The sequence below is a fragment of the Phalacrocorax aristotelis genome, chromosome 25 (genome assembly GCF_949628215.1).
Source record: "Phalacrocorax aristotelis chromosome 25, bGulAri2.1, whole genome shotgun sequence".
Lineage (NCBI taxonomy): Eukaryota > Metazoa > Chordata > Aves > Suliformes > Phalacrocoracidae > Phalacrocorax > Phalacrocorax aristotelis.
This window is the reverse complement of record NC_134300.1, coordinates 1,180,296-1,208,277: the sequence shown is the minus strand read 5'-3', so window position 1 is coordinate 1,208,277 and position 27,982 is coordinate 1,180,296. Positions and strand designations below refer to the sequence as shown.

General features: G+C 48.5%; 1 protein-coding gene across 1 annotated transcript; it reads right to left on the bottom strand.

The window, feature by feature from the left end:
- Nucleotides 1-29: 29 nt before the first annotated feature.
- SMG5 (SMG5 nonsense mediated mRNA decay factor) lies at nucleotides 30-27,667 on the bottom strand. Its single transcript, XM_075075468.1, has 22 exons — nucleotides 27,516-27,667; nucleotides 20,651-20,749; nucleotides 19,912-20,035; nucleotides 19,101-19,257; nucleotides 15,870-15,959; nucleotides 14,478-14,567; nucleotides 13,466-13,544; nucleotides 12,741-12,866; nucleotides 12,252-12,320; nucleotides 10,134-10,342; nucleotides 9,852-9,989; nucleotides 8,059-8,757; nucleotides 6,064-6,233; nucleotides 5,703-5,778; nucleotides 4,847-5,022; nucleotides 3,591-3,749; nucleotides 3,322-3,381; nucleotides 2,331-2,490; nucleotides 1,848-1,938; nucleotides 1,154-1,228; nucleotides 665-803; nucleotides 30-264 (listed from the first exon to the last, which is right to left on the bottom strand). The coding sequence occupies exons 1-22, from the start codon at nucleotides 27,590-27,592 to the stop codon at nucleotides 181-183; spliced, it is 3,147 nt and encodes a 1,048-aa protein (XP_074931569.1). The 5' UTR covers nucleotides 27,593-27,667; the 3' UTR covers nucleotides 30-180.
- Nucleotides 27,668-27,982: the final 315 nt, after the last annotated feature.

The following is a 27,982-nucleotide window of genomic DNA, read 5'->3' as shown; positions in this document are numbered from 1 at the left end:
TCCAAATCGGATTTTTTCCTTTTTTAAATTTTTTTTTTTTTGGTAATTTTTTTTTGTTATTGTTGCTGCTGCTGCTTCTTCGTGTCTATGTGTCGTCTGGATTTTTGTTTCCTTCGTTCAGACGCTGCACGTTCCGAGAGGGGGAGAGAAAGGTACACCAACCTGATGCCTTTCTGAACATCAGCCCATCTCTTTCCACTGCTTGTAGAACTCCAGAACATTTTTTATTTCTACGCTGGCATTGGCGGCTGCCTGGATGGCAGACTGCAAGCGAAGAGAGACAAAACAGGTTATTTTTTTCTTGCCCTGTCAAGGGGGCTGCCCTTCACAACTTGGGAGATTCTCAGGCAGGGTTTGTCATGGTTAAAAGGCCCAATTCTCTCTCCTTCGTGCTAAAGTTGCTCTGGCATGAGGGGCCTGCACAGACATGCGAATTACTTCTCCCACCTCCCCTGGGATACTTTGCACCACAAAAGCATGATAAATCACGGGGCCTTCAAGGAAATAGGGACCATGACTTATAAACTAAATTTGGGAAATCCAGGACAGTCATTACCCAAGGCAATAAACATTTAAAAAAAAGAAAACCTCTTGCCCATCAACCAGATTTTAATCCTGCTAGGAAGGAGAAAGACTCAGCTCAGCCAGCCGAAGAGCTACTGACCTGCATGGGTGCTGAGAACGTGCTTGGGTCTTCCAGTGGAAAGCCTGTGATGATGGTGACCATTCCCGTGGTGTCCTCCTCTCCGCTTCCTTGCGACACCGTCAGTTGTTTGCAGCTGTCCAGTATTTTATAGAGATTCCTGCCAGACAGAGGCAAGAGAAGAGAAACAGAGGGGAAAGGCAGAGTGAAGACCACTCGTTTGTGCAAACAGTTTCATATACGCTCAGGAGGACATGTGGAAAGCGGGACTGTTCCTCTGTTGCCTGTTGAGGGCTTTTCTGAGACCCTTCGTAGTCCCAAGCGCTCGGTGCTATGCGAGACGCACAGATGGATGGTGCCCTAACACCCTCTCTAGGGATTTTATAATTACTCACGTAGAGCACCAAATCAAGCAAGCTGCATGATGGGTCCCAGTGCTAACACCTCTTCCCAAAGCCGCCTGCCTGATGGGAATCAGGCTCAGACATCCCCAGATGCTGTAAATCTTACCAGGCATCTACATCTTGTCTCTTCAATTTATGCCTCTCAAAGCTCTTCCCAACATCTTTCTGGCAACGAATGTACCTAAGGAAAGATGGGACTCACTGAGCTCACATGGAGACCTTCATACAGACTGAAGTCAACGCTCTACAGCAGGTCCACCGTGTGCTGCAGGACTCTCACAAAGCTGGCTTTTCTCAGCCGAAATACCACCCAAAGGCCTGCCCCAGGAATCCCCTGTGAAGCCCCTTCCATCTCCTCCCGTCTCATCACCATCGCTGTGTGCGGTTCACAATACCGCAAGTGTTCCAAAGCCCACCAGCCCTGACACAGGCCTTGAAGATGCAGTTTGTCTTCACAGAAGCACAGCTGTTTGTCCTTCTCCAGCTAACCTGGGCAATAAAGCAGCACAGCTCTTCCAGACCTCCCAGCAGTTCAGTAAAAGTTACTGCTCAGTTTTATACACTGATAAAGACATGCAACTCCCTCCAGATCTCAGAAGCAGGTACACTTCATGGCTGTGCTGCAACTACAAGCGCATCTGGAGAACCAGCTGCCGAATATGTTGCTTCACCACTTTCCCCCTCTCCAAGCGCATTCCTGAGGCTTGGCTTTCCCTTGGCAGCACAGGCTGCTCCCACCACCGACATTTTCTTCCTCCCCAAAATACACCCATTCCAAAAGCAAGGCAAAACAGTCTCACCTGTTTCCCTTTTTAAATTCTGCCTCCAGATAGCGGATGCTGTCCCGAGCGCCTGCGTTCTCCTTTTTCAGGAAGTCTAAGCCATCAATCACTAACAGGAAAAAAAAAAAGCAGCAAAAACATCTCGCTAACAGCTATACTTCTGCAAACTAATCACATGGGTCAAGAATACCTCATCCCACTGAACTGCCTCTGGCGCCCAGCGGCAGCAGCTGCCACAGGAGGGAGACGAAGCAGAGGGTGAACAGGGCGCCTCTTTAGAGCTGTTCTCCAATACACTGTGTTAGACTCCAAGCATGGGCCACAAATAAAACAGGCCCCAAAAGTGACACGTGGAAATGGTGTTTCGGCTGCTCCAGCCGAGGTAAAGGACGACGGCAGCAGGAGAGAGAGAGACACCGCCTTGGCCCATGGGGCTTGCTTCCTAGCAAGGAGGGAACGAGGGGAAGGCAGGCTCAGTTATTTCACGCGGAGTCCCCATACCTGTGCGAGGGATGATGATTATGAACCTCCCGCTGGTGGCCAGCTGCTTGACAACAGCCAGGTGCTGGCAGAGGGCCTGGGTGTCCGGGACAAGATAAGGAGACATGGCTGACTGTGCTTTGGGCTGCTGGAGACTTCCCTCCAGCTGAGAAACCTCCAGCTGAAAAAACACAGGCAAAGACTCTTGTTTCACATTCACGCTGAAACAAATGATCAAACAGGGCAAAACTCACCCTGCAAAGCTCCGTCAGGCCCTTCCAACCCCCCCAGCACACGGAGCAGAGGGCTGGGTGCAGGCACTGGGTCAGAGGAAGGTGACTGCCCCACTCTGCACTGCACTGGTGCGGCCCCACCTCGAGCACTGCGTGCAGTTTTGGGCACCTCAATGTAAGGACATCAAACTCTTAAGAGTGTGTCCAGAGGAGGGTGACCGAGATGGTGAAAGGTCACAAGGGCAAGACTTAGGAGTGGCTGAAGCCACTTGGCTTGTTCAGCTCGGAGAAGAGAAGGCTGAGGGGTGACCTCATCGCAGTCTACAACTTCCTCAAGGTGGGCAGCAGAGCGGGAGGTGCTGATCTCCTCTCCCTGGTGACCAGCGACAGGATATGAGGAAATGCAATGAAGCTGCATCAGCGGAAGTTCAGATTGGACATTAAGGAAAAGGTTCTTCACTGAGGGGGTGGTGAGGCACTGGAACAGGCTCCGCTGGGAAGTGGTCATGGCACCAAGCCTGTCAGAGTTCAAGGAGCCTCTAGACGACGCTTTTAGGCATACGGTTTAGTTTTAGGCAGCCCTGCAAGAAGCAGGGAGTTGGACTCGATCATCCTTACGGGTCCCTTCCAAGTTGAGATATTCTATGATTCTGTCTTTGCAGAACAGACTTACTGCCTCTGTGTGGGATGGGGGCAGAGAGCTCCCCCTTCCCTTTGTAGTTTCAGACATTTCAGCCACTACCCTGCCAAGTTTTCAGGCTGGAACCACCATCTCCTACCTGCAGGCGAAGCTGAGCCATATCTCTCATTAGCCTGTTCCGACGAGCTTCCTCTGCAGCCTAGTTACAAAAACAAACTTCCATATCAGTTAGCAGGAAACACACAAGCTGACACTAGCGCACGCTTCCACAGACAGGGTGAAAAGGGGACGCTTTAGGAGCAAGGCTTTCATCTCCCACCAAAGATCTGTGATTATAGTTACAATCTAACAGTAATCTACAGGAAATTGGGCCCAATACAGAGGATTAGCCCACCTCTGCCAACTCACCATGTGAAACTGGGCTTGGGCCTGGTGCAGCAAGTTGTCTTGCTCTGACTGTGCTATGCTGATGAAGATCCCGAGCTCCGAGTTGAACTGCAGGATGCTGCCTTGCAAGTGGGTAATGAAGTGGCCAAAGCTCCGAATGCAGCAAATCCGGACAACGGACTGCAAAGAAGCAGACAGGCGATCACCAGCTGTATCTCCCCCATGGGGGTTGTAGCCTGAGCCAGCTCCGACCCTGAAGCTCACGCGTTTTGAAACGGCAGAAACTGCTATTAAAAAAAACCCAAAGGAAACATTTCTGATGGAGATGTGCTTCTGAAGACAAGAACTGCAGGAAAGCCTAGAACTGGCCAGAAAGCTTAGAAGTGCTTGCAGTCTGGGCTTCCCCAGCACAACAAAAGCTGAGAAAACCTCAACAGGCTCTCCCCCATAAATCTCTGCCCAAGCCCTCAGTGCTAGGAAAAGGAAGCGAACAAAACAACAACCTAGATCTGATTCTGGGGCAGGCACTACCCTTGGCTGGGCTGCTGAGCAAAGGCAGCAAAAGGTGAGCTCACATGGGACGTGAGATGGCTGCGCTTTGCTCCAGCTGCTCCGGCAGCTTGAGATGACGTTCAAGACCTCAGGCGGCTGGACCATGATTTAACAAACATGGGTCCCACGTCATGTGTCAGAACAGTGCCCTCAAATTGAGGCAGAGGACGTTAACGTGTTCCCCACTCCACAGGAATCAGATTGCTCTGGCAAGGCAAGACAGGAGAAGAACAATTGCCTTTTTCTGCACACCCCCACTACCCAGAAATGATCACCGTGGCCCTTCGTTCTTGGGAAAACAGACAGAAGCGCTCTATGAGGGCACGGAGTGCCACGTGAAGTGAGGTTTCTCTGACTATTTCATTTACTAGAGAGGAATCACAGGAAGTATACTGTAGCTCCAACCAAATTCCCTTCATTCAAGGTAGAGCAAAGATAACAAGTCTTCTGCCCCGAGTCAGAAGACTTCATGGAGCAAAGCTGTCAACATGTGACTGTGCTTCCGCTCATAACGACTCTGACAGGCAATGTTCTGAAGCCCGATTTTTGGATAGGCAGATGACCGCAGCAACCACCAACACCAAACCCATCTCAGACTCAAGAGTTTAAATCAGTTTGGAGCCTTTTTTGGCAAGAAAGAACTAGATCTTCGTCTGCACAGCTAAGACAGGCTGCTCCTCCAGAAATGCAGCTCATACCAAGATTCAGGATTTACCCTGACTCACCTCCTCAACTGCTGAGAAAATGGGCCGGTCCTGCTCAAAGTTAAACCTCTTGTGTGCATTTTTCAGAGGGGGAAGATTTCGCAGGGCCACATCTTCTGGGAGCAGCAAGTTGGCTTTCAGGTCCGGGAGCTCAGCACCACTCAGAACGTCCTTGACTTCATTACATAGAGCCAGCCCTGGAGAGGACGGAGGGGAAGCACAGCAATACATGGTGGCTTAAACAACCGATGTGGGGACAAAGAGGAAAACTGCTTTAAGGCACACAAGCTGTAATGATCAAGGGCAGAGGTTTTAAATTACACGTGTGCTGTGAGCGTGTGTTGAAGGAGGAACGCAAAGGTCACCCGCAATATGAAGAGTAACTGTCCCAAACGACTTGCTGAGGTGCACCGCTTCAGCAAAACTGTAGTTTGGAGGGTGAGCGTCCCCATTCGGTCCAACAGACAAGCGTCCCTGTTTAAACTATGCTCCTCATGAATCTTTAGGCTGAGGTACAGGGCACATCATGAGCATTTGGAGCTTCAAAACTAGCTTCCCCTGATTGCCATGACACAAATCGCACCCTTACTTACAGTCTTGACGGTTAATTCCTATCATGCCGGTCACACACAGACTCGGTGCACACAGGTATATTGTCAGCTATATACAATGCGTTAATAGAGCTAAAGTCTACGGGGCAGTATTTAACTGGACTGGTGTTTAAAGACAAAAACAACACGTGCATGGTGTCACTTCCCATCGTGCTATAAGCAAACTGCACTAGCAAATCTCTCACCCCGGGATCTATCACACACCATGGGAGTCACTGATGGCTAGGCTTGCTGAAACATTACATTTCCACTTCCGCCTCCCGTACCTGATTCCTGCAGGTCTGCAGCAGAAGGCAGGAGGTTCAGGAGCACAGACAGCCTGTTCCACAGGCTCTGAGAGCTCTGCAGGAACAGAACACAGAAGGCCACAGAAAATATCAAGACAGATGTACGCAATCACCAGGCTGCTCGGGCTTTCCAGCATCTTTCAGAGACATCAGAATGCTTTTATAAAGAGTAAACTTCACTACACTTGTCAGGTCAAGGTTATCTTAATTCAGCTGGTGAGGTATTTAGTATCACCTTCTGTCCGTGACTGGGACAGTAGCTTCAATATGCCCGTAGCATCCCAGCCCGGGGGAACTGAACAGATGCAGCCTTGGACCAAACACCGAGCACAGTCCCCACCTGAGCACACATGATGATGAGGTCCGTGTTTGTCCTCAGCCAGTCCAGGAACACCTTGACAGTGAGAAGCAGCCCTTCGTTGGTCACGATCTCTAGCTTCTCCTGAAGGGACCGCTCATTCCTGCAGGATTTGTTACTTGAAATGCTCTCCTCAGAGTCAGACACATCATCTGGAAAATAAAGGGAAAAGCAGGATGGCAGACATTAAACCCCTTGAGAAGCCAAGCCCTACTGGTATGAGAACAGTGCTGGGTTGGTAAGAGTTGAGTTGGACTTCTCGGTGCCTGCACATCCTCACAAATCCAGTTCCCTGTCCCCAGTGCTGTTGATAAGCATGCATTGCTGTTGCACTGTCTTCTTCACTGGCAGAAGACTGATAAAAATCTCCCTGTGAAAGTTTCACAGATGCCTTAACCCCTGCAGCAGCTCCAAAGACGCTCACTAACAGAGCAGGGGGACGCAGCACGCATTGGCACGAGGACCGTATCATTTACTGCAGAGAACAGAGCCAGCAATCACTGTTTAGCTCAACAGGCACCGATCTTTGGACTATGCCAGAGAAGAAAGTTGTAGGGCTGTTTTTTGACCCAGGGCCCAGGTGATTTTAAATGTTGAACATGCTTCACAATCTTGTAATTCTACAGACACCTGGGGATCTCAAAGCATGGCAATGAAATTGCATGCTAGCTACATGAATGACCTGAGGTTGAGGTAGCAGCAAGCTGGGAATCAACGATGCATTCTGCTACAGTCCCTTATTTTAATTGCAGTAATTTCTGCCTATTAGCACATCAATTATCATTCAACAATCCCTCAGAATCGAAAGGAAGGAAGTAATTTATTCAGAAACCATCCCTGATAGAGTGTTAAGACCATTAAATAGCTTGAGTTTTGAAACAGCACAGCTGAGGCAAGGAGAGCTCAAAGCTAAAAAGCACACGGGTTAATTCATTCAACCTCTCATCTTCTGCGTCTATAAAAGTATCATGGCCACACTATTCAAATGTGATCCTGGAGCTGCAACATCTGTGTAACTCATTGAAGGAAAATGTTAAATAGACCAAAAATCGTTTGTTTCTTCCTTTACCCCCATCGCTTTCAAGTGGCTGTGAAGTGATGCCGGGAGCCAGTAAACATTAATATGATCTAATACTCCCCCCTCCAAACCCTGGCCCAGGCAAAGCCTGAATCTTGCCAGTGCTGCAGGCCCACTGAATTTGGCAGCATGACGCAAAAATGTTTCCTTGCTCCAGGGAAGCTGGGAGGAATGACAAACAAGACCAAACAGGCCCATGTGGTTTTATCTGAAATACAAACAACTCCCTGTAGTGCATCAGATCTCCCTTTCAAGCTGTTTTCCCCAGAATGTTACTCAGTGTGCAAGTTGCCTGGTAATAGAGACGTTGCAGCTCCACCTGCTGTGCATCTGCAGTTTGGTTCAGCCCTGAGCACGCAGTGAGGCAGTGTTCAGAGGGTCACAGAGAGAGGCCCTCAACTCCTCTTGCATGCACTTAGGTCTCGTCTTACAGACAAGCTCCTATGACAGCTTTGCAGGATTGATAATGTGACATCTCCTAGAGAACTTCCTGCACAGCAACTGCACCGGCCATCACCAGAAGTACTAGTAAGTGTCTGGTTACAAAGGTTTCACATGGGAAAAGGGAAGATAATCCAAATTTTTAATCCCTGCTGGAATATTATCAGAGCTGATCAGCATTTAGCCTGTTGAGCAGAACAGGTAACCCTGGCTGGCTGCAGGTGTTTCCTTTGCTCCGTGCACATGTTCCTGGGTGTCAGGCAGAAAGAGTAAAGCTCGTCCTTCAGGAAACACCCAACCCAAGACCTGCCCAGTACTTGGGCAACCTGCTCCTCCAAACCTGGCCAGAGCAGAACTTGCGCCAGAGAAGGGGTGGCTTTTAGCAGACTGCCACAGCTCGCAGTTTTCTACACAGAACTGCAACAACAAGTATTTCGAAGGAGGTCACCCATCCTTACCTTGCTCTGTCAAGCCGGGCTTCTCCAGATCTCCGTTGACACATGGCTTGCTTTCTAGTCCATCCTTCAAGATGGGTGGTTCGCTGCTTGGTTTCAGAAGGATGTTGCTGAAAGTGGGAGCCAAGCGAAAGCAGCGTTTGGTCTGAAACAGCTGGGTAGACATGGCCTGGAGATTACTGGCTATGCTTGTGTCGTTAGTGCTCAGGGAAGCTGGCCCATTGACTGCTGGATCTGGAGCCTCAATTTTAGAGATGCTTGTGCTCTTGGAGTCCCCCAGTCCACTGCCATCCACACAGTTTAAGGCCTCTTTGGGCCCGCTTTTGCCTCGGACGCTTCCCTCCTCACCTGGCTCATCCTCCATGTCCTCCAAGTCGGACCGAGATTCTTGGCTGTTCATGTCAGAGTCCGTCTCCACATCAAAAGCAGCTTCTGCTTCCTCATGACTCTTCTCTGAGCCACTTTCTGAGCCATCGCTGCCCTTTGTGGAGCCCTGGCTGGAGTCAGAGTCAAAACCCTCGCTCAGGTCACTCTCATCCACCTTCTGCGGGTGGCGGCGGCGGCGCAAACAGGAGAGGCGGGAGTATTTCTTGCTTTTCTTGCAGTCATTTTTCCGTTGTTCCTCACTGGGCTGGTGATTGGCCAAGTCAGCTTCAGCTTCCTTCTCAATCGAGTTCAAGGGCTCCCGCGGCTCCTGGTCATCTGCAGGCATTTAAAATGAGACCACAAGTTAAGAAAGTCCCGATGCATCACACAAGCTGCTTGCCAGCCCTGAGCCTAGGGAACCAGTAGCACAAATTTCAGCCATCACTTCTGTTGGTGCCTTTAACAAGAGAACAAGAAATGGCAACCCTAGAAAAATTACTCACTTTCTAAAAGGCACCCAGAAAGACTTGGGAAGCCTGGATTCCTACTGCCCAACCCGTGCTGCTCCAGTATCAGGCAGCTGCAGTGCTGAATGCTGCCAGACCAGCATAAAATACACAGTTGAATCTGAAATCTTTTCCCCAGCCTTCTACAGCCCAAGAGCCAAGTGACTCACCAAGCAGGACAAGGGCATGTGCCAGTCATCTTGATTAAGCCACTCCACCCTCTAACTAGACTGAGTTGACCTAAACCCTTCCTTGACCCACATGCTCACAGCCCTTCCAGCAGCCCTGTGTCACCCTGACAGCTTCAAAACCCATGCAAGGGAAGAGTCATTCACTGTTGCTTTTGACCAGGAAAACTCTAGTCTTGTCTTCTGTGAAAAGTTACAAATTGACTGTTCGCAGGGGAAAGATTCAGCAGTTTTATTTTCTGCTCAACAAGATCCCCCGCAAACCGAAGGTCTGTTCTTGTCTGGGCAGAGATGAGGTGTGCTGAGCAGGACCTGCCTCCCTTAGATGCTGCTCCGCCCAGGTGGCTTCACCTGAGATCATCTCCTCAGTGGAGGAGAAAAGAGTCCCGTAAATAACAGCAAAAAGAGAGAGAGAAAATAAGGAGCATGGGTTGGGGTAAGCAGACGACGAATGAGCTGCCAAGAGATACAGAAAGAGAACTCCTTACGACAAGGAAAGCACCATTTTCATCCTGTGATGATTTGATACTCAGAGAGTGTCTAAGTGGAGACTGTCTCAGCTGATGACCCATCTTCAGGGATTTCAGCCCAGCAGTCAAAGACCAAGATGTCCCTAACACCACTCAGGCACTACACTACAAAACCCGTGCCCAGGAGATTTAGGAAAGAAAAGTAAAAGCCAGCCCTTTAGGCAGGCAAGCGGGGAGTCCCAGCTTATGCTGTCTGTTCCTCTTACCTGTGCCATCACTCTGAAAGGCCGGGACTGGATTTTCCCCTTCTTCTAGCTCTGCCTGCAGGCGAATATTGACGTGATTTATCAGGTGAGAGAAGAGGGCCAGCGTGAAAGCGATGGCCGCACTGTACTGCTTTGAACCTGCAACAAGACAGCGTAGTGAGGTGGAGGAGGCTCACCACTAGCCCAAAACATGAATGCCAATTAAGACAACATCTTCAGCCTAACCGGACCGCTGAATGTCAATCGCTGAATTTCTGAATGGCTGAATAAAGCACTGGTTACCTGCTCTCTTGAGGCTGTGAACACTCATAAGGCAGATGATCACCATGCGAAAGATCAGGAGATCAGGAAGGAAGGAGTAGCCACTCTCGTACTCTTCTTCATCTTCACTAGTTGAGCTCATATTAGGAGGTGAGGGCAGGTAGAACAAGCACAGGTTGAAATCCTCCAGCACAGACTGGCAGAGAGATGTCAGCTCAGAATCCAGAGAGCTTAACAAGGGGAAAAAAATAAACAAGAATTATTATTCAAGACTCAAGCTCCTGGCAACGTCTGCATGGAAACTGAACCAAAATTGGCAGTTAGGCTATCCTTTAGCACTAGACAGGATGAAGCACCAGGGAATATCCTGCAGGCAACAACAGCTTTGGGAAGTAAGTGAGATGATTCAGATTACGTTTTCCTCTCCAAAGCTGCTAAACTAAAGACAAACAATAACTAGAGCACCTCCCTGCAAAGAGATGGGTCACCAAAAATACATGACTTTTCCCCCCGAGAGCTCCGGCAGCAGCCATTAAGATGCACAGGGCACTTCAGTGCTAAAGGTAGCAAAAGTTTTGGATCCACTGCTCAGTTAAAGGATTACACTGCAGCGCACAAACTGGGGCTCTCCTCTTCCTCCTCCCATGGCTCTAACTTGCAGCCCTACACGAATACTCCAAAATCCCCTGTAGGCATTAGCTGCTTCGAAGGAAGCACCCACGGCACACAGCATAATGGGCTATGGGAGTCTCCTAGTTACAAAATAAACCCATCTGCAAAACATCTAGCAAATCCTTTTCAGCGGGCAAAGTGCTTGGGAAACTGAAGTAATTTCCGATTTTCTTATATGCTAAATATGTCTCAAGCGAATATTAAAAGAGTCTTGAAGTTCCACTCTGGTATAAGTCAATATTTGAAAGCTAATCCCATACTGGGCTGCATTAACAAGGGCACAGCCAGGAGGTTGAGGCACTCACAAGACGGCAGCTGGAATACTGCATCCAGGCTTGGGGTCCCTGGTAGAAAAAACCAAACCAAACAACAAAACACTGACAAACTGGACTTAGTCCAGCAGAGAACGGGCAGGGGGAATAGAGAACATGATGTATGAGAAGAGGAAAAGAGAATCCCGATTGTTCAGCCTGAAAGAGAGAAGGCTTGGGAGGTATAACCTGTTTTCAGGCACCAAATAGGTGGTTAGAGAGGACAGAGTAAGACTCTTCTCAACAGTGCCCAGCAAAAGGAGGGAAGTGATGGATACGAGCTGCAGAAAAGGAAAACGAGACTAGATGCAAGGAAAAAGAAATTCCACAGTGAAGGTGGTCAAACACTGGAACGGGGACCAGAGGTGTGGAATCTCTGCCCCTAGATCCATTCAAAACTCAGCTGCATGAGGCTCTAAGCAACCTCATCTGACTTCACGTTTGAATCCTCCTTCACAGTGGACCCTACTCTGGGGGAGGACTGGAACCCTAGAAAGTCCCTTCCAACCTAAACTATTCCATGATGACTTTAACTGTAGCCTGTGTATAAGCCCTTTAAAACACCTGCTCTATTTCAAGCAATAAGAGGTTAATTTACAATCACCTGAAAACCTCCCAGAAGAGACAGAGAAAATCAAAGATGACAAATAAAGGAAAAAAAAAAAAAATCACACAGCTGTACAAAACTTCCCTTTTATTCTAAGAGGAACAGGTTAGGCTCCTTGTTTCTCTGAACAAGGTATTTAGTTACAGATTTCCAACAGCCCTGCACGCGTACGGACGGTGACTCTTTGCTGTCCTATCAGCCTAAATCCAGCGCTTGCCAGGAAAAAGCATTTGATCACTGAACGAGGCAAAAACACACCAAAGGCACAGCGCAGCACAGAGATGAGCCGCGAGGCTCAGGAGTTCAACCTTCACTCAGATACTGGCTTGATTTAGCAGAGTCACAAAGTATTTAACCCTTTGGTATTTCAGCCTCTCTTGGAAGACAATCTCCTTCGCTCTCCCTGCAAGGTTAGATGACTAAAGTCTTGGACCTTTTAGCTGAAAGCCTCAGCACAGGCCCTGTATCCTACAGGGAACAGTCTCTTCCAATTCTGAATGCCTGCCACCGTGGGTTGTCAATAGAAGATATAATCCTCTGTAACCTTACCTGCTTTTTGGCTGCAGAAGACTCTGCAGGTACATAAAGCTCACCAGCAACCTCTTAATGTCTTTGCCTCTAAAAAGATTGAGAAGAAAACACTGTAAAGCAGGGCTCTATTAATAGGTAAGTCGGGGCTCGAATGAAAACTACATTCCGATGAAACTTGAGAAAAAAGACAGCTTATATGCTTCTAACTTTCACCAATATGCCTCAACCCTCATGAACAGTCACCAGCTCCAGGGGAGAGTGAGAAAATCTCTTGCCTCAAACTCTACACCTGGCCAGTATTTAGCTTTTCTCCTGAAATTATGACCCAAGAGATCAAGAACGGGATTTAGACTGGGGCTCTCAAAATTCTGGGAACAGTCACTGCCTCAAACAGGCCATCCACCAGTTCCCACCTCCCAGAAAGACACTCCTCTGAACCCACAGGACGACACTGGTGGCACTGCAAACCCTCAGCCTGCACCCCTCTCCTTTTCTTTTCCCTCTCACCGTTTCTTGCTTGGAGACAACTTCCTGGTTTCACACTTCTTCAACTGGTGATACATTTTGGCTGCTTTGTCGTATAGCCGCTTCAGGTTCCCATAGGCACCTTCAAAGGACACTTCAGACTGGATACTGAGATACCAAAATAGAACACATCAAAAGTTACTTTGCCACAAGGTTGCTCATATTTTATGGCTTTAATTCACTAGAAAGTTATTCAGGCATCTAAGCATGAAGATGGGTACCTAGTGCTTTTGTTTGAACACACTGGGCTACTTAACTCCCACTGATGTCTGCGAAGGCCACCTCAAGCTGCACCACAGCTCCATCTGCAATGTTTACGCACCTTTTCAAATTCGTGCCTTAGGGCCATGTTCAGATAACTGAATTCCACCCACCTCACTCTGCGGGGTGCCTCACTCAGCACCTCCACCCCACTTCAAACCTGGCTCTCTAGCACAGGCAGAGGGTCTCAGATGAAACCCTGCCCTCCAAGTGCAGCCCCGCACATGTATTTTAGCGACCAGCGTGACGGTTTGGTTTGACCAAGGCTCGCTCTTATGATCAGTCCTGCTCAAGGGTGAAATAAACCCGTCTCTCTTCCCCCTCCCCTGAAACTCATCTGCTGAAAACAGTCACAACTTCAAAGTAAAGGAGAAAAGAATCTGGTACCAGCAACTGCAACGCACTGATTCTCCGTCCAGAAAGCCAAGATCCTCACAGACACTCACCAGCGTAAGTAGCAATAGGTAGCTTCCACGTTGTAGTATTTGCTCCCTGCCAATGTCCCCAGCTGGTTAAAGGGCATGCCTGTCATCAAAGAGAGCAGCAACGGAATTAACTTACAACTCTTCAACGGCCCTGCTAGAAAGCAGATCCTTTCCCTCTCACTGTATTTCCACACAGGAGGGAAGACAAGAGACACAGGCACTAGTAAAGCTGCAGTACAAAGGTCTGGACTGCTCAATCCTTTTGCCAACCAGGTTTGTTTGGGTTTTTTTTTTCCCCCCCTGTTTTATAGTGCTTCTAGATCCTCCCCACCATCCTGCCAGTTATCTCCATAAGAAAGCAGAGCAAACAATGCCTCGTCCTCTGTATTAATAATGCCATGGCCTTGACTCTGCATTCCTCTTGACACATACTTCTTATCAGCATTTAATAATTTAGTGATTTCATGTTCCAGCTCATTGGGGTTAATTTTTCTCACTTTGGTATTTGGGATCAGCCTATCAAACAACTCGGTGAGAACTCTGCAAAGACAGCACAGAGAAAACACTTTTCTGGAATCACACGCTTTCTAAGGTAAGACAGGCCCTCAACTCTTGCCACAAGGTGTTCTCACAAGGCAGTCACTTCTGAAGGAGAAACCAGCATGTGAGGCTTTTTTTTTGCAGGGGCAAAAAGAGGGAGATGACCGATAATGCTCTGCTCCTGGCAATGGACAGCGGGATCTTCCCTCAGCCAGACAAGCACAATTTTAGCACATTCATGGAAGTCTGAGCTTCTCAGAGGTTTTCAGATGACTAAGTTGAGGTCAGCAGCCAAGAGCACCTTTGCTTTAACTCCTCTCTTTGGCTTGCCAGCAAGAGATTGTCAGAGAAGGAAGTAATTTTAACCAGAGGATAAAACCATTCCTCTCTCAGCAGCAGGCCATACCCCTGACCAACGTCGTATCACAGAGTATTGTTCTTAGGTTGCAGCAACATGATTTTAATGACTAAAAATTCATGGTAACTCACTCACCAATTTGTGGTGCAACAGAAAGGGCTTGATAGTAAAACCGCTCAGCCAGCAACTCCGTGTCCACACCTGCCAGTTCATTCTGATAGCGAGCTGAAAGAAAACCACACACCGCACATCAGAAACCAGAAGGAGCGTCTTCTCTTCCCTTCTGCAGAGAAGCAGTTTCCCTACAGATTAAAAACACCACAAAACTAGAAATACCGGCCAAGTCAACAAACCCATCAAAGAACCGCTCTTGGCAGAACGCAGAAACATACAGGGGTTGCCAGGCCTGTTTGAAGCACTTTTAACTGCACTGTTCCGCACATCCCAACCACTGCCACTTCAAGCAAAGGGGATATCCCACAACACTTGTGGCGGGACGTAAGCAAAAGGAGGAAATTCTTCTGCTCCATGCGTTTAAGTGCCAATTCATTTATCCTCAAAAGATAAATTCCAGTACTCCATTTTCCAGTACCTCAAACAGACTATATTCTACTACAGCTGAGTGTAAAATCTAAAGCAAGTCAGCTGACCCAATAAAACACCTGGCTGTGGATAGATTGGACTTATTTTCTCTCTCTCGTTTGGACAACAGTAGGCATTTTGGAAACCTTAGGTGAAAGCATTGTGAAGAGGCGAGCACATTTTCTCTCCCACCAGCCAGGTAAGTCATTCTTACTACCCCTCCCCCCAAGACTTTTATTCGCAATGCCATTTTTAGGCTGATTTACGTGCAACAGTAACGCCAAACAGCTTTCAAGAGCTTGAAGGCTGCTGCGTGTCAAGCACATTTACCCGCGCCACACTTGAAATAGCAGTTTTTCACTCAGTTATGTGTTTTCTCCCTGCCTTCGCTCCCACACGTTCACAATCAAGCAAGAAGCTGACACACTGCAAGAGGTCGTGACTGCGGGATAGACACGTCTGCTATAAAAAGGATGACACGCAGCCAGACACAATGACAAAGAACCTGGGGCTCTGCAGCAGCCTACCGCTCTGGAAATATGCGCAATATTGCTTAACAAATCTGATTTTCAGTCACATTCGTGCTGGTAACAGCAGCTCCATAAAGCAAGTCTGAACTGAGAAGTTGGCCCACTTTGAGTTTCCTTCCCACTGTCCAAACAACATCAATAAAAGCAAAGGCTTCCATTCTTACACAGCCACGGGTAGAGCTGTTTATCAACAGCGAACTCCTCACCTACATGCCCTAAAACAAAGCTTCTGCAATTTGTAGCAGTTCAGTTAAGCACGACGATTTCAGCTTATACCAGTCATTGGCAAACGTGTCCGAGGGGAACCAGTGCCTGCAAGTAACTACGGCTGGTGACTAATGATGGACTCAGCACGGTACAGACACGATCTTTTTGACGTATTAAAGGTTGCCCTGAAAGACGATGCTGTTCTTACCTAGATCTCCCAGATAAACCAGACATCTGTGACATGCCATCTGTGCCCACTCCATCTCCTTCTCTGATGCAGACACAGGTTTCTTGCAGCCTACATGAGAAATATGAAATCACATACACCATTAGGTAAAGGCTGCTGGAAAGACACATGAGCAGCCTACGCCTCTGCCCGAGACCCAACATGTCACCGGATGCAAACAAAGACTTCATGGTCAGACCACACTGTTGGCTGCCCCCTGTGGCATCTTACAGACCACCTGTGGCATCTTACAGACCACCTGTGGCATCTTACAGACCACCTGTGGCATCTTACAGACCACCTGTGGCATCTTACAGACCTGGTTCACTCTTGTGTTTGAAATGTGGAAAAAGAATGTAGAAAATACCTGCAGACAGTGATACTCACCCACCCCCCCTTCAATCCCCTGCCGATTAGGGGCAGTGCATGCCACTGCATCTCTAACAGTCACTGAAATGACTGTCACTCAGGCTTTGTCTACAAGGTATGCCGCAGAGACCTGGCTCCATTTGCACTCAGATGAGAGGACAAAGGCCAATTCCTGCCTACAAGCCATGTGATTGTGTTAACACAGCATAGAGCACAAGCCAATAAGGCCTGTTGAGAGGCTGATTTTGTTAGCATGACTAATGAGGCCTTTGGACAGGAGCTGGCGCAAATTCCTGGAAGCCAGAAAGTCTGAGCACTCTTGCACCTGGCAGTAGCATACATACCTTCCCCAAGGCTGAAGATGGAAACAAACTCATTGTCTCGAGACCGAGACCTAGATTTGGGACTGGCCAACCAAAAAGGGAAGAAGAGAAGTAACACAAGGGAAAAATCAGGACAGCAAATCTGTGTTGTAGACAGGGCAGCTGCAGTCCGGTAGGAAGAACAGCCTCCAGACAAAACTACCTTTGCGTCCAGAGGAGGTGAGAGGGCTGGAAGGAATGTCCTCTGAGGAGCAGCTGAGGACTTTGGGCTTGTCTAGTTTGAAGAAAAGGAGGCTGAGGGATGACTTCATTGCTCTCTATGGCTTCCTGGGGCGGGGACGTGGAGAGGGAGGTCTCTTCTCCCTGATACCCAGTGACAGGACACATGGGAATGGTTCAAAGCTGCACCAAGGGAGGTTCAGACAGGACACGAGGAAGCGTTTCTCTGCCAAGAGGGCAGTCAAACGCTGGAACGGGCTTCCCAGAGAGGTGGTCGATGCCCCAAGCTTGTCAGTGTTTCAGAGGCATTTGGACAATACCCTTAATAACACGCTTTAACTTTTGGTCAGCCCTGAAGTGGTCAGGCAGTTGGACTAGATGATCTTTGTACATCCCTTCCAACAGAAACAGCCTAGTCTATTCTATACTGAACTAAAAAAAAAACAACAAACCAAACAAAACAGTTCACACAGGGGAAAGTGTCAAAAGAAACAGGGGCTCCAGCCAGCTGATCTGAACGAATTTAAGCCATCAAACATGACTCAGCTCCTGGGAGGGGCTGCTGCTGGCAAGACCATGCTTCCCATCTTCCCACCAGCACCTTCTCCCCAGCCAGGTGGGCCACAGTTCAGCCAGCAATCAGGAGGCAAAGGCTACCGCGTTCACGCTTCCCCTCCAGAAAGCGTTCACTGCCACTGGGCAGACCCGTGTCGTGGCTTCGGTCTAGGTTCAGTCTTCCTGTTGCTGAGGACTTTCACCTTCTGGAGGAGAAAATTTCCCTCAAGCAGGAATCCCAGAGGAAGATTTTAGGACTAGTCCAGCCTGCAGTCTGAGTTGGCTTAGTTTAAGGGAGTGGAAGTGAAATCTGGAGGCTTAAGTGACCAGTGAGGAATAGTTCCCACTTACTAACAGGCATTCAATGAGTTGCATTATACAAACACACGATCTTCAAATCTGTGTCCATGGATGCTGTTGGACCTGTCTCCTCCCTTTCTTTGTTGCTTGGAATCCTCTTGCTCCCACCTACATAACCGTCAAGTTGTGTCCACCCTAATTCGTAGTTCATACAGGATTCTTACACATCCATCTTTTTCCGGATGTGCAACGTTACATCTCTATTATCCAGTTACGTACTCATCTGCTGCTTCCTTTTAATTAAAGATCCTAAACGCATTAAGAAACCTGAGTAAGGGGAGCCTTTCAAATGCAATCAGGCACCACAGGGTACAAACCCATCTGGAACGCACACTTCGAGAATTTATTAGTTCTGCAGTACTGAGATACATTTCTCAAAGCAACAGTTGCCAGGGACATCTGCCTTCTAAAGCGGCATTTCAAAGCCTATCGCGATAATATCATCTCCCAGAATTAAGAATAAGATACCAGCAACTAAAACGTTCAATTGCTAAAGACCTACTAACTTCTCTTACGCCAGTTTCTGCCATCCTCCCCCCTGCCAGCTTGAAGAGTGTCGATTAAACCCTTGCTAATACAGTTCACAAGACATACAGAGGTTCCATTTCTCACCTGGACCCACCCGAAGGGAAACATATGCCTTGAGGCCACTGAGCACAGCCCAGGAGCAAAGGTGAACAACCCATTACAAGGCAATCCAGGATGTGAATGCACATGCAGCCTTGAGCTGTTTCAAGCCTGCAAACGCTCTTATTCTTCCTCCCCTAATAGGCAAGATACCTCAAATTACCCTGCATCTGAGGGCAGGCACAGAGCAGTCACCTGAGACAGCTAACATACCTTACTGCGTTACAGAAGCTTCCTCATGTTCTCAGTCCAAGATTCAAAGCTACCCACAGTACCACTAGGAAGCACATGAAGGGAGCACAGATAGAAGGGACACCCAAGAGGAAGAACACTGTCTTCCATCTAGTGAATAGGATGTCCTGACAAAAATCTGTTGATTACAAGCACCTACTCCCCCAACGGCCTGCTTGTCTGCTTTAATTAAGCTTTTAAAAACATTCTGTACAGCCAGAAGCGCTCTTCAATTTTCCATAAAAAATCTGCCCTCACCAAACACTTTCTAAGGAATTTTCTAGCAGCATTTTCTTCCCTTTAGAAACCCTTCCTTCTTCCCAGGTTTAGTGTTAAAAAACCCCAACAAAACAGTGCCACGGAAAAAAGAGCAGGGCAGGCAGTCTGTTCTAAACAGATAAATGGCTAATCAGAGAGGGGAAAAAAAAGATAATCCCTTGAATGCTGAAACAAAGATGACTAGAGCAAGGGGATGCCACCTGTCTGGGGCTGAGCCCTTACCCACGAGTCCAACAGACTAGGCACTAACCTATTAGAGGGTCCGTTACGTGCGTCCAGTCAATGCAGCACTGCAGCTCCAGCTGATAGTGAGACTGGATGTAGAGGAGAAGGTGCTGGTAAAATCCTATGCCAGCAACTAAGTGAGTCCGGTACGCACACTCCAGAGTGCTACGGCTGTGAATGTGCTGGAGGGAAGAAGAATGAGAATATGTTAACACAGTCCGGGTAACGTTTTAGGCTGGCCACCCAAGTTATACCAAGTACGAAGGAAGGCAGCTCAGCTGTAATTGGTTTTGCACAGTTCTGTGCCTCGTCTTGCTTGACACTGTTGGATTTAGTGGTATTAACTAAGGGTCAACATCAAGAAGAAATACTTGCTGCAACAACAAATGAATAAAATCGAGGTGTCTGGTTAGAGCACCTTAAATGCATTCAGACAACTCGATCGCCAGGAGAGCGCTCATGGCCTTAGAAAATACGTGTGAATACTGGGAATATCTTCCAGTGATCAGCTCTTGTGAAAACAATCAGCACTGACAAAGCCTCTTAAGACCATCGTTCTACACGGAGATGTGTCTCTTTTGAAGGTGGGAAGACAAAAATTAAGGAAATTATGTCAAAATATCCTCTGCAATGGCAGCTCTCTCAGCAGATCGTTGATGCTTACCTGCCCACAGCTAGACAAAAAGTGTATGTCAGCTCCTCGGTTAAAATTCAGGAGTGCCTGTCTTCCTGCCCTGTGCTCAGACCACAGCTCCTCCAAGGAAATGAAGCTTTTAACTTGCTCTCACCCACTGCACAGCCAGAGACTCTCTCATGCCCGAGCCATAGATACCTGCCTTTTTATTTGTTTTAATGAGCTGGATAACTTCATAGTAAACTTTTCTCCAGAGCAATTCTTCTGCTTTTCTTCCATAATCAACTGGATGCAGGAACATCAGCTTCACACACAGCTCCCGCAGCCTGAGAGAGAGAGCGGAGCATTCACCTTTAGCTACAGCAGCTTCAAATACTGCTCCCGCTACAAAAGCATGGAGGAGGAAAGTCTGAATTCATTACGATGGATCAGTAGGCCACCTGGTGATAGTACAGTTTGTATCACTCCCACACAGGAGCATTGGGAAAAGCCATACGCCTAACGGGTCACCATGGCTCAGCTGGCCATCAGCAGCTTCCTGAATTGCAGTGATGTCAAGAATTGTCTTGACGGCTTAAAAGTTTAGTAAGAAAAAAAATCATCCCTGCTAGGCACTCTCTGAACCAGGTAAAAGATTTCACACACACATAAGAAGTTTCTTCACCACACAGTTTTTTAAAGGTAATTACACGGAAGGCATTGGCCAACATGAAGACGACTTATTTGTATTACAACACCACCCAGGAAAGCCTCCAGCCATGGGCTGTATGGTTAGGTGCTGTTCAAATACAGACCTGAAATCTAGCCTCTGCTTCAAAAACCTGGAGGGATCCCAGGTCAGCCGAATACACTGTGAAACTGCAGATTCAAAACCTCCACGTGTAGCTTCTCATGGATTTTCCCCGGCCAAATACAAAAAACAAGTGCCCTGCCCAACTTACTTGTTCCTCAAGCTGATGTTCTCTGGCTTGAACACTTCTTGATACGCTGCCTTATTACCAAGGATGAGATCCAATCGATGAACGGCCTCTACCACTGCTCTGCAAAGTAACACAGAAAGAAGAGTTTCAGAATAGCAGGTTGTCTGGGATTATTCCATGAAATCTGGGATGCCTACACAGAACCATACTAGCCTAGTTAATTCCGTTATTAGCAAGCCGCATTATACCACCGCACAACGTTAACTGATTGCTTTTCTGCACTCTATTTTAAAAGGCTTATGGAAAGAAGAAAAAAGCAGAGTAACATACTTTGTAATGATTTTGCTGCAAATCAGCTGTTTAATCTCCAGTTATCACGGCCTGCCTGGTCAAAAATGTCAATTATTTCTACACTAGCCAAGTCAGAAATGTCTTTGGATGCGTTAGCAACTTTTAACCTCAGCAATTACATCATGCTACACATGCACTCAGATTAATTTAAATGTCTTAAACCCTATGATTAAAAAATTGATTGATTTTGAACAATTACTGTTTTGACAGGCTGAGTCAAATCTCCACCAATTCCTGTTTCCTTACCAACTTCTCTATGAAAAAAGGCAGCTCACGTCATTCTCATTTGCCAAAACTTCCCGATCTTCGTTGCAGTGATTCATTCATTAAAGCCCTTAAAGATCTTTCAGTGATAGGTAACAGAGATATTCAAAACCAGCCTAAAATATTAAATTTGTTACGACATTTTTCCCCTGAAAGCCAGCAAAAAGGCAGACCGAGCAGCCTCCGAACAACTGAGTCATGCAAAAAAATATGTCTGTGAATCACTGCCCAAGACTCTCCTCCTGGAGGAGGAATACCACACCATGTGTAAAATCTCAAGCACTCCAAAGCTTCTCGCTGTGAACAAATCAGGCTACAATTCCAGAACGATGCAGTGAAATAAAACCAGGGACTCACAGAAGCTGAGAGAAAATACCCTCATCAATAGCTGTTGGATAAAGCAAAATCAACCAGCCATGTTAAGCCCTTCCTACCAAGAGAGATCATCTCTAAACCTCCACCTTTGTTAAGCTTCTATTTGAGGTCAATAAACTGACTCCTGAAATAAACTTTTCCCAGCTGTCGACTCTCCATGTTCCTCTTTAAGAGTTATGTCCTCCAAGCCATTAGCTATCAAACTCCACAGGTACTAGTAGATAAGATGCAAGGTTCAGGGGGAGAACCTCTCATTCCTCCCTTGCTCTAATACCTTTACTGCTCCTGCTGGTAAGCCTGCCACACACGGAGACTTGTTTGAACAAGAAGCTGAAGACAAGCAAGATCCACTGTAAATAGAGAATGAGAAAGACCTGACCAGAGCAAACTTCTGCAGGGAAGGACAGTTAGATGCTGCCACCAGCCTGCTCCCCCTCCCCAAAATCTCCATCATCCGCAGAACACAAACTCCCTCGTCACACTCACAGCACAATGCAATGACTGAACCCTCTTTCCAGGCACATGCGCAAATGGTTGCCACACTGAATACAGGGCACTCGCATGGCATGTGCAAGCAAGAGCATTCAAAACCATGTGCTAAGGAGGTAGGCTAAAACCACCACCACTTCCTTGAAAACTACAGATATTACTGTAAAGTAACAGCCAGTTTCATACAGCAGCCCCTTACTAGCAAGGCAAATCCCCGTCCACAAACCCACCGCACCAAAAGGAACCTCCCTGAAAAAAAACCCCAGAACATTCAGGAGCTGAAAAAGAAAATGTGCCATCGCATGCTATGTCACGGGAAGCCTTTGATCCAAGGGTAACTGGAAATCTCGTTTGTTTTCAGTAAACCACAGAACCCGACAGAAGAAAAGAAGTGTAAAGGATAGGAGTGCCTTACACAATGGCTTGGGAGACCAAAACACCAGAGTCGAACCAACTTCTTCCCAAATAATCATGAAGGACACCAAGAACAGAGTAAGAATCACACACAAAAGTCTCCTACTAACCTTGATATCCACAGCCTCTTCTGCTCACCAGCATCTTTCTCATATGGCCTGAAGGTCCTTTACAAACTCTAACAACCGAATACCCTCAACAGCAAGGAAGGCAGGCAAGTAAAATGCTTTTTGGTTTACAGGTAAAAGGAAATAAGTACAAAGCATTCATCCAAGCTCAGAGCATACTGGTGAGGAGGCGAGAAAAAACAAACACGTTTAATCTCCCCAAAATATACCTCCACAAAGCAGCAGGCAACAAACGTATCCTTACTGCAACCTGTGATTCTAATGTCCTGTCACTGTAACTCTCAAAGACCCTCAGCAGGAAACAAACAGCGTGGCTCACAGGGAACTGATCCATCTCCTATGCAGAAGAGTGACCAGAAGAAAGGGGAACTGCTTTTTCATTTGATTCCCGGAGAGAAGAATCTATCATCTTCTATTCCCAAAACAGGCAGTCTCTACATCTTCAAAATAGCTGTAAAAACACGTTCACTGTGCACTGAATTGGCAGCCGCTGCGTGTCTGATACAAGCTTACATGTCACCGACACCTCAAGGTGGGAAATGATTTCACAGTGAGTACAAGCACTTGACACCTGCATCCAAGAATATGGTCAGCCCTTAGGGTGGGATGTCACACGTGCAGGTGTGAACCCATGTGTCCAAACCCTCATCTGCAAGCTAACTGTATTTGAAGGCTCAATGCCGACTCCTTCTCCTGCCATTTATTCAATTCAGATTCTTTTATGGACACGTGGTCCAGGTTCTCCTACTGTCAGTAGTTCACATGCCAAACAAGCCTCTATTTTTTTTTTTAATATCTTAAAAAAAAAAGGGTCACAAAACCTCATCTAAGAAACCTACTGCGTTCAGCAGTGACAGAAACGCATCTTGATACTGCGCAGCACGACACCCATGAAATGACAGGAATTACTCAAAAAGCAGTCGCCAGAACCCTTTCCAAGTTGCAGGCAAACAGACAGCTATTTGGCTGCCAAGAGTATCAGTGGGTAAGAAATGTGATCAAGCAGTTAAGGAATGCCTACTCACAGGCACAGGACTCAAACGCCTGCCAAATGCAAAGTGCAGAAAGGTTTCCTTCCAGGGGCTATCTGAGCGGGGACACTGCAGGGTGTTTCACCCTCCCCTCTAGCGCAGGGGGGAAGGCATCCCGGAGGACGTCTCCCATACAACCCTGTTTCCTACAACAGCCAGGGACGGGCACATGGAGACACTGGCTGCTTCTGATATTTTTTACGGGTTCATAAAGAAACAGAGAGTTGGTGACTTGAAAGCAGCAAGGTTTATCTTTTAGGATGTGGGTTTCCGAGCCGTAAGGCAGACCCCAAGCTAAAATGTCTTCTTATCAGCATGAGCTCCATGGTGCTGCTGGAGGAGGTGGAGGCAGGAGTAAAGAGCAATCCGTGGCAGCCAGTGACAGCCCGCAAGGATCCTATGTCCGCAGCGGTGAGGAAAGGGGACACAGTGAGGATAAAAAGGTACAGGAGCCAACCTTCCTTCAAAAATGTTAGGAAACATCAACACAGGTGCTACAGACCATGCACTGATCAAAATGCAGTTTTTCACTTGTGCGTTGGGTGGCTTGAGACCACGGGCTGACTTTTGCTTAGCAGTTAAGAGGCCAAATTTTGTCCCAGTAACCATTTCTATACCTGCTGGGTTTAAACGCTGCTTTCAGACAGGACATCAGAACCACAGAGGAGGCAAGTCAGATGCCAGTCTATTAAAAGAACCAAGCACAGCCCATCATGCCAAGCAGTGTGGAAACGGTCCAACGTGAAGGCCTCTTCAGCCACACGGACACCGATCTACCACTTTCCTTCTGTGCCACTAACGTTCTGGGATGGGGCAAGATGGCTGGGAGGATTATTTATCCTCTCTATATTCCTTTACTTAATACATCACCGAGAGCCACAGCCTCTGAGGAGTAAGACATTTCTCAGGAAAAGGAACTGCAGCCATTCATTTGTATTCTGGCATGTGGCAGTACACAAATAATACTGCCCAGAACAAGGCTGGCAGACAAGAATAGTAATGCAAAGCCAATGAGCTAATGGTTACCCAGAATCCAAAAAAGAAATCTGTAAAATTAATCCAGTCACCCTACGCTAAAACATACACTGTAAAACAGCACCCAGGATAATCCAGTTGCCACATTCTGCGGTGAAACTTGGGGATTATCAATCCAGAAAGACTTAAATGGAGAAGATCAAAGACCATCCTACAAGCAGCAATGGGCAAACCTCATCTCCAAAAGGACACTCCAATGGCCAACATACTCACCACGGACTGTGGAGACCTGAGCTCAACCCCCACTGCTCTCACAAGCAGACACAAAGCTGATCCCAAGTAAGCATAGTTTATAGCCAGGACTGTGACATTCTAACATCTTTGATTGTCTAATCTGACGGCCAAAAGTTTCCAGAGACAGCCATCACACAAAGCACAACGAGCTTCTCAGAGGACAGGAAGTTACCGCTTCATTTAACTGAACTTCAGGCTGAAATAGAGAAGAATTGACAGAGACTGTTATGGTAGAAAGCTCACTAAGAGAGCTCTCACCTATGCAGCAAGAAAATTTGTGGCCACTGCAGATATTATAAATCCTGCACTAAAATCACAATACTTATTTCCAGCTGAGAGAAGAGCCATCTCTACAGGAGTGTGGTTTTCTTCTTCGGCTGTAAAAATGCCATAAAGCATCCACACACCTTATTCTGACATAATAATTTAAACAGAAAACAACTGCTTCCTTGCCTTGATGACCAATCTCGTATGAGGTCAAGGGACATTCCCTTGTGAGCTTCGATGGCACAGTGAGGTACCACTTCTCAGGTGAGGTAAGAAGCACACACATTCCTGGTCCACTGTGACCAGAGTAAAACACATCTTAAACCATGATGAAGGTGGTTTAAACGAAACACATTCTATTTTGCAAGCACATACGTCCTCTCCAATCCTGTCCACCACGCCTCAGGTGGGAGCGGGCAAGGTGTTACGCTGCACTAGCTCAACTACTAGCAGGTGTGGGAAGCCACCCCCAAGATCAAACGGGATATCTCAATGTGACAGCAGATACTGAGCTCCACAGCCCCGGAGGCGCTTCCAGCACGACGATGCAGCCCACACCTCCGGTAAGCCAAGCCATGGTGTTTTACCACTGACCTTGCAATAAGAAATAGAAATGAACCCAATGTAACTTCAAAGCGGAGGGAACGTGTTTGTACGAAGCGCATCAAGGAAACAAACAAATTTGAGTAACTACCACTCAAACCTGCTATTACTGCTTTGGACTTTCAGGCAAGGATCTTGCAAGATTTCTCAGAGGGAAGCAAGCCTTGCCCTGTTTTAGAGGAGGGCAGTGAGGTTCCACAAGATGAAAGGACATGCTCAATGTCACCGAGCAAGCTGGCAAGACAAAAAGAAAATAGACGCCAACATAAAATCCACCTCTTGCCTTCATCGTTTTGCTCATCTTAGAAACCACACTGTCGCTGCTGAAACTCCACTATGTATCTGCTCTACTGATGGAGAAACTGAGACAGAAGGGGACAATTTCTGGACCACACTCACAAAACAAGTCATCAGCAGAGCAGAAGCCAGGCATCTCAGCGCTGACGGCATGGCACCTCATCCCTTCTGGGTAGAGCTGACCAAGGCCATCATTTTTTCCTGAATCTTGTCTTCTGATGCTATTTCCAATGCACAGTGCAGAGGTGTAAGTGAGAGTGGAGTCCCAGGGAGTGTTTTAGTAGGAAGACCTGCAGCTGGAGCAGTCTTGCACTCCATACGGCAGGAAAATACCCTGGCTCAAGCTCCTCTTTGTCACACCCTCTTCTCCAGTGCTTCCCTCGTAATCCCTGTTTGCTGCCAATGCCAGGGACCCCCTCTCCAGCCCCCCTCTCCCTGGATGCCCCCCACATCTTGCCCTTATCCCACTGCATCCCCACACCTCCTTCCCCCTCAGCCACCACCTCCTACCCCGCGTCCCTGAATTCTGCGTAACCCCTTCCTCCATCTCCCATGTCCTGACCCATCTCCCTGGGTGCCCCACATACCCCTTCCCCTGATCCCCTTCTTACTCTCCCACCTGCCTCCCTCTCCCCCCCCATCTCTCCATAGTTCCCCCATCTTCCCCCACCACCCCTCATTTTGACTGTCTCCCCTGGATCCCCCACACCCTTTTTTCACCAGTGCCATCCCCCACCCCATGTACTGCTCATCTCTGGATCCCACACAACCCCCTTCCCCCTATTCCCTTCCCCCGAGTCTTCCCTAATTTTCCCCCTTCTTTCCCTTAGCACTGCCCACTTCCCTTGGATCCCCCCCAGATTTCTCCACCTCAATCTTCCCTAAATCCCACCATTTCCTTCCCCTGTTTCCCCCAGCCTTCCTCAAATCCCACCATCTCCTTTCCCCATCTTTCCTGAATATCCCTCCAAACCCCTTCCCCCGGTTCCCCCCAGTCTCCCCTGGATTCCGCCCCTCTCCAGGCTCCCCTGGGTCCGTCCCCCATCTCCTCCCCTTCAATCTTCCCTAAATCCCCCCACTCCCCCTCACCTAGGTCCTCAGTCTCCTCTGGGTCCGTCCCCCCCTTCTAACCCCCTCCACCCTTGTCATCCCCGGTCTCCTCTGGATCCTCCCCATCTCCTTTCCTCCCGCCTGGGCTCCCGGAGCTCCCCTGGTTCCCCTCCCCATCCCCTTCCCCCGGGCCCCCCAGCCTCCTCCGGACCCCGCCCCACCTCCTCCCGTCCCTCCGGCCCCCCGCATTTCCCCCGGTCCCCTCACCTCCCCTGACCGCCTTCATCTGCCCCCCCCGGTCCCTCATCCTCCCCTCGCCTTCCCCTCCCGCGATGTCCCTCTCCTCACCGGTACAGCCGCTTGGTGTGCAGCACCTTGGCCTCCGGCTCGCCGCTCTCGCCCGCGGCCCCGCCGCCCTGGCTCATGGCGCCCGGCGAGGGCAAGGCCCGGCGCAGCCCCCCGCCCCCTCAGCACCGGCCGCGCCGCCCCGCCGCCCCCCCGCCGCCGCCGCCGCCCCCGGGCCCGCTCGGCCGCCATGGCTGCGCGGCTGTCCCCTGCCCCGCGCCGCTCCCGCGAGACTTCCCGCGAGACCGGAGCGCGGCGGGCAAACATGGCGGCGCCGGCCTCACCTCGCGAGAACTTGCCCTCTCGCCGCACCAGCACCTATTGCTGGCAACATGGCGGCTGCGCGGCGTCATCTCGCGAGAGTTCACCCTCCCCCCGCGACGCACACACAAGGCCGCCGCGCCAGCACTTAGTGCTGGCAAATATGGCGGCCGCACCGGCGTCAGTTCAACGAGCCGGACAAGGGCAGA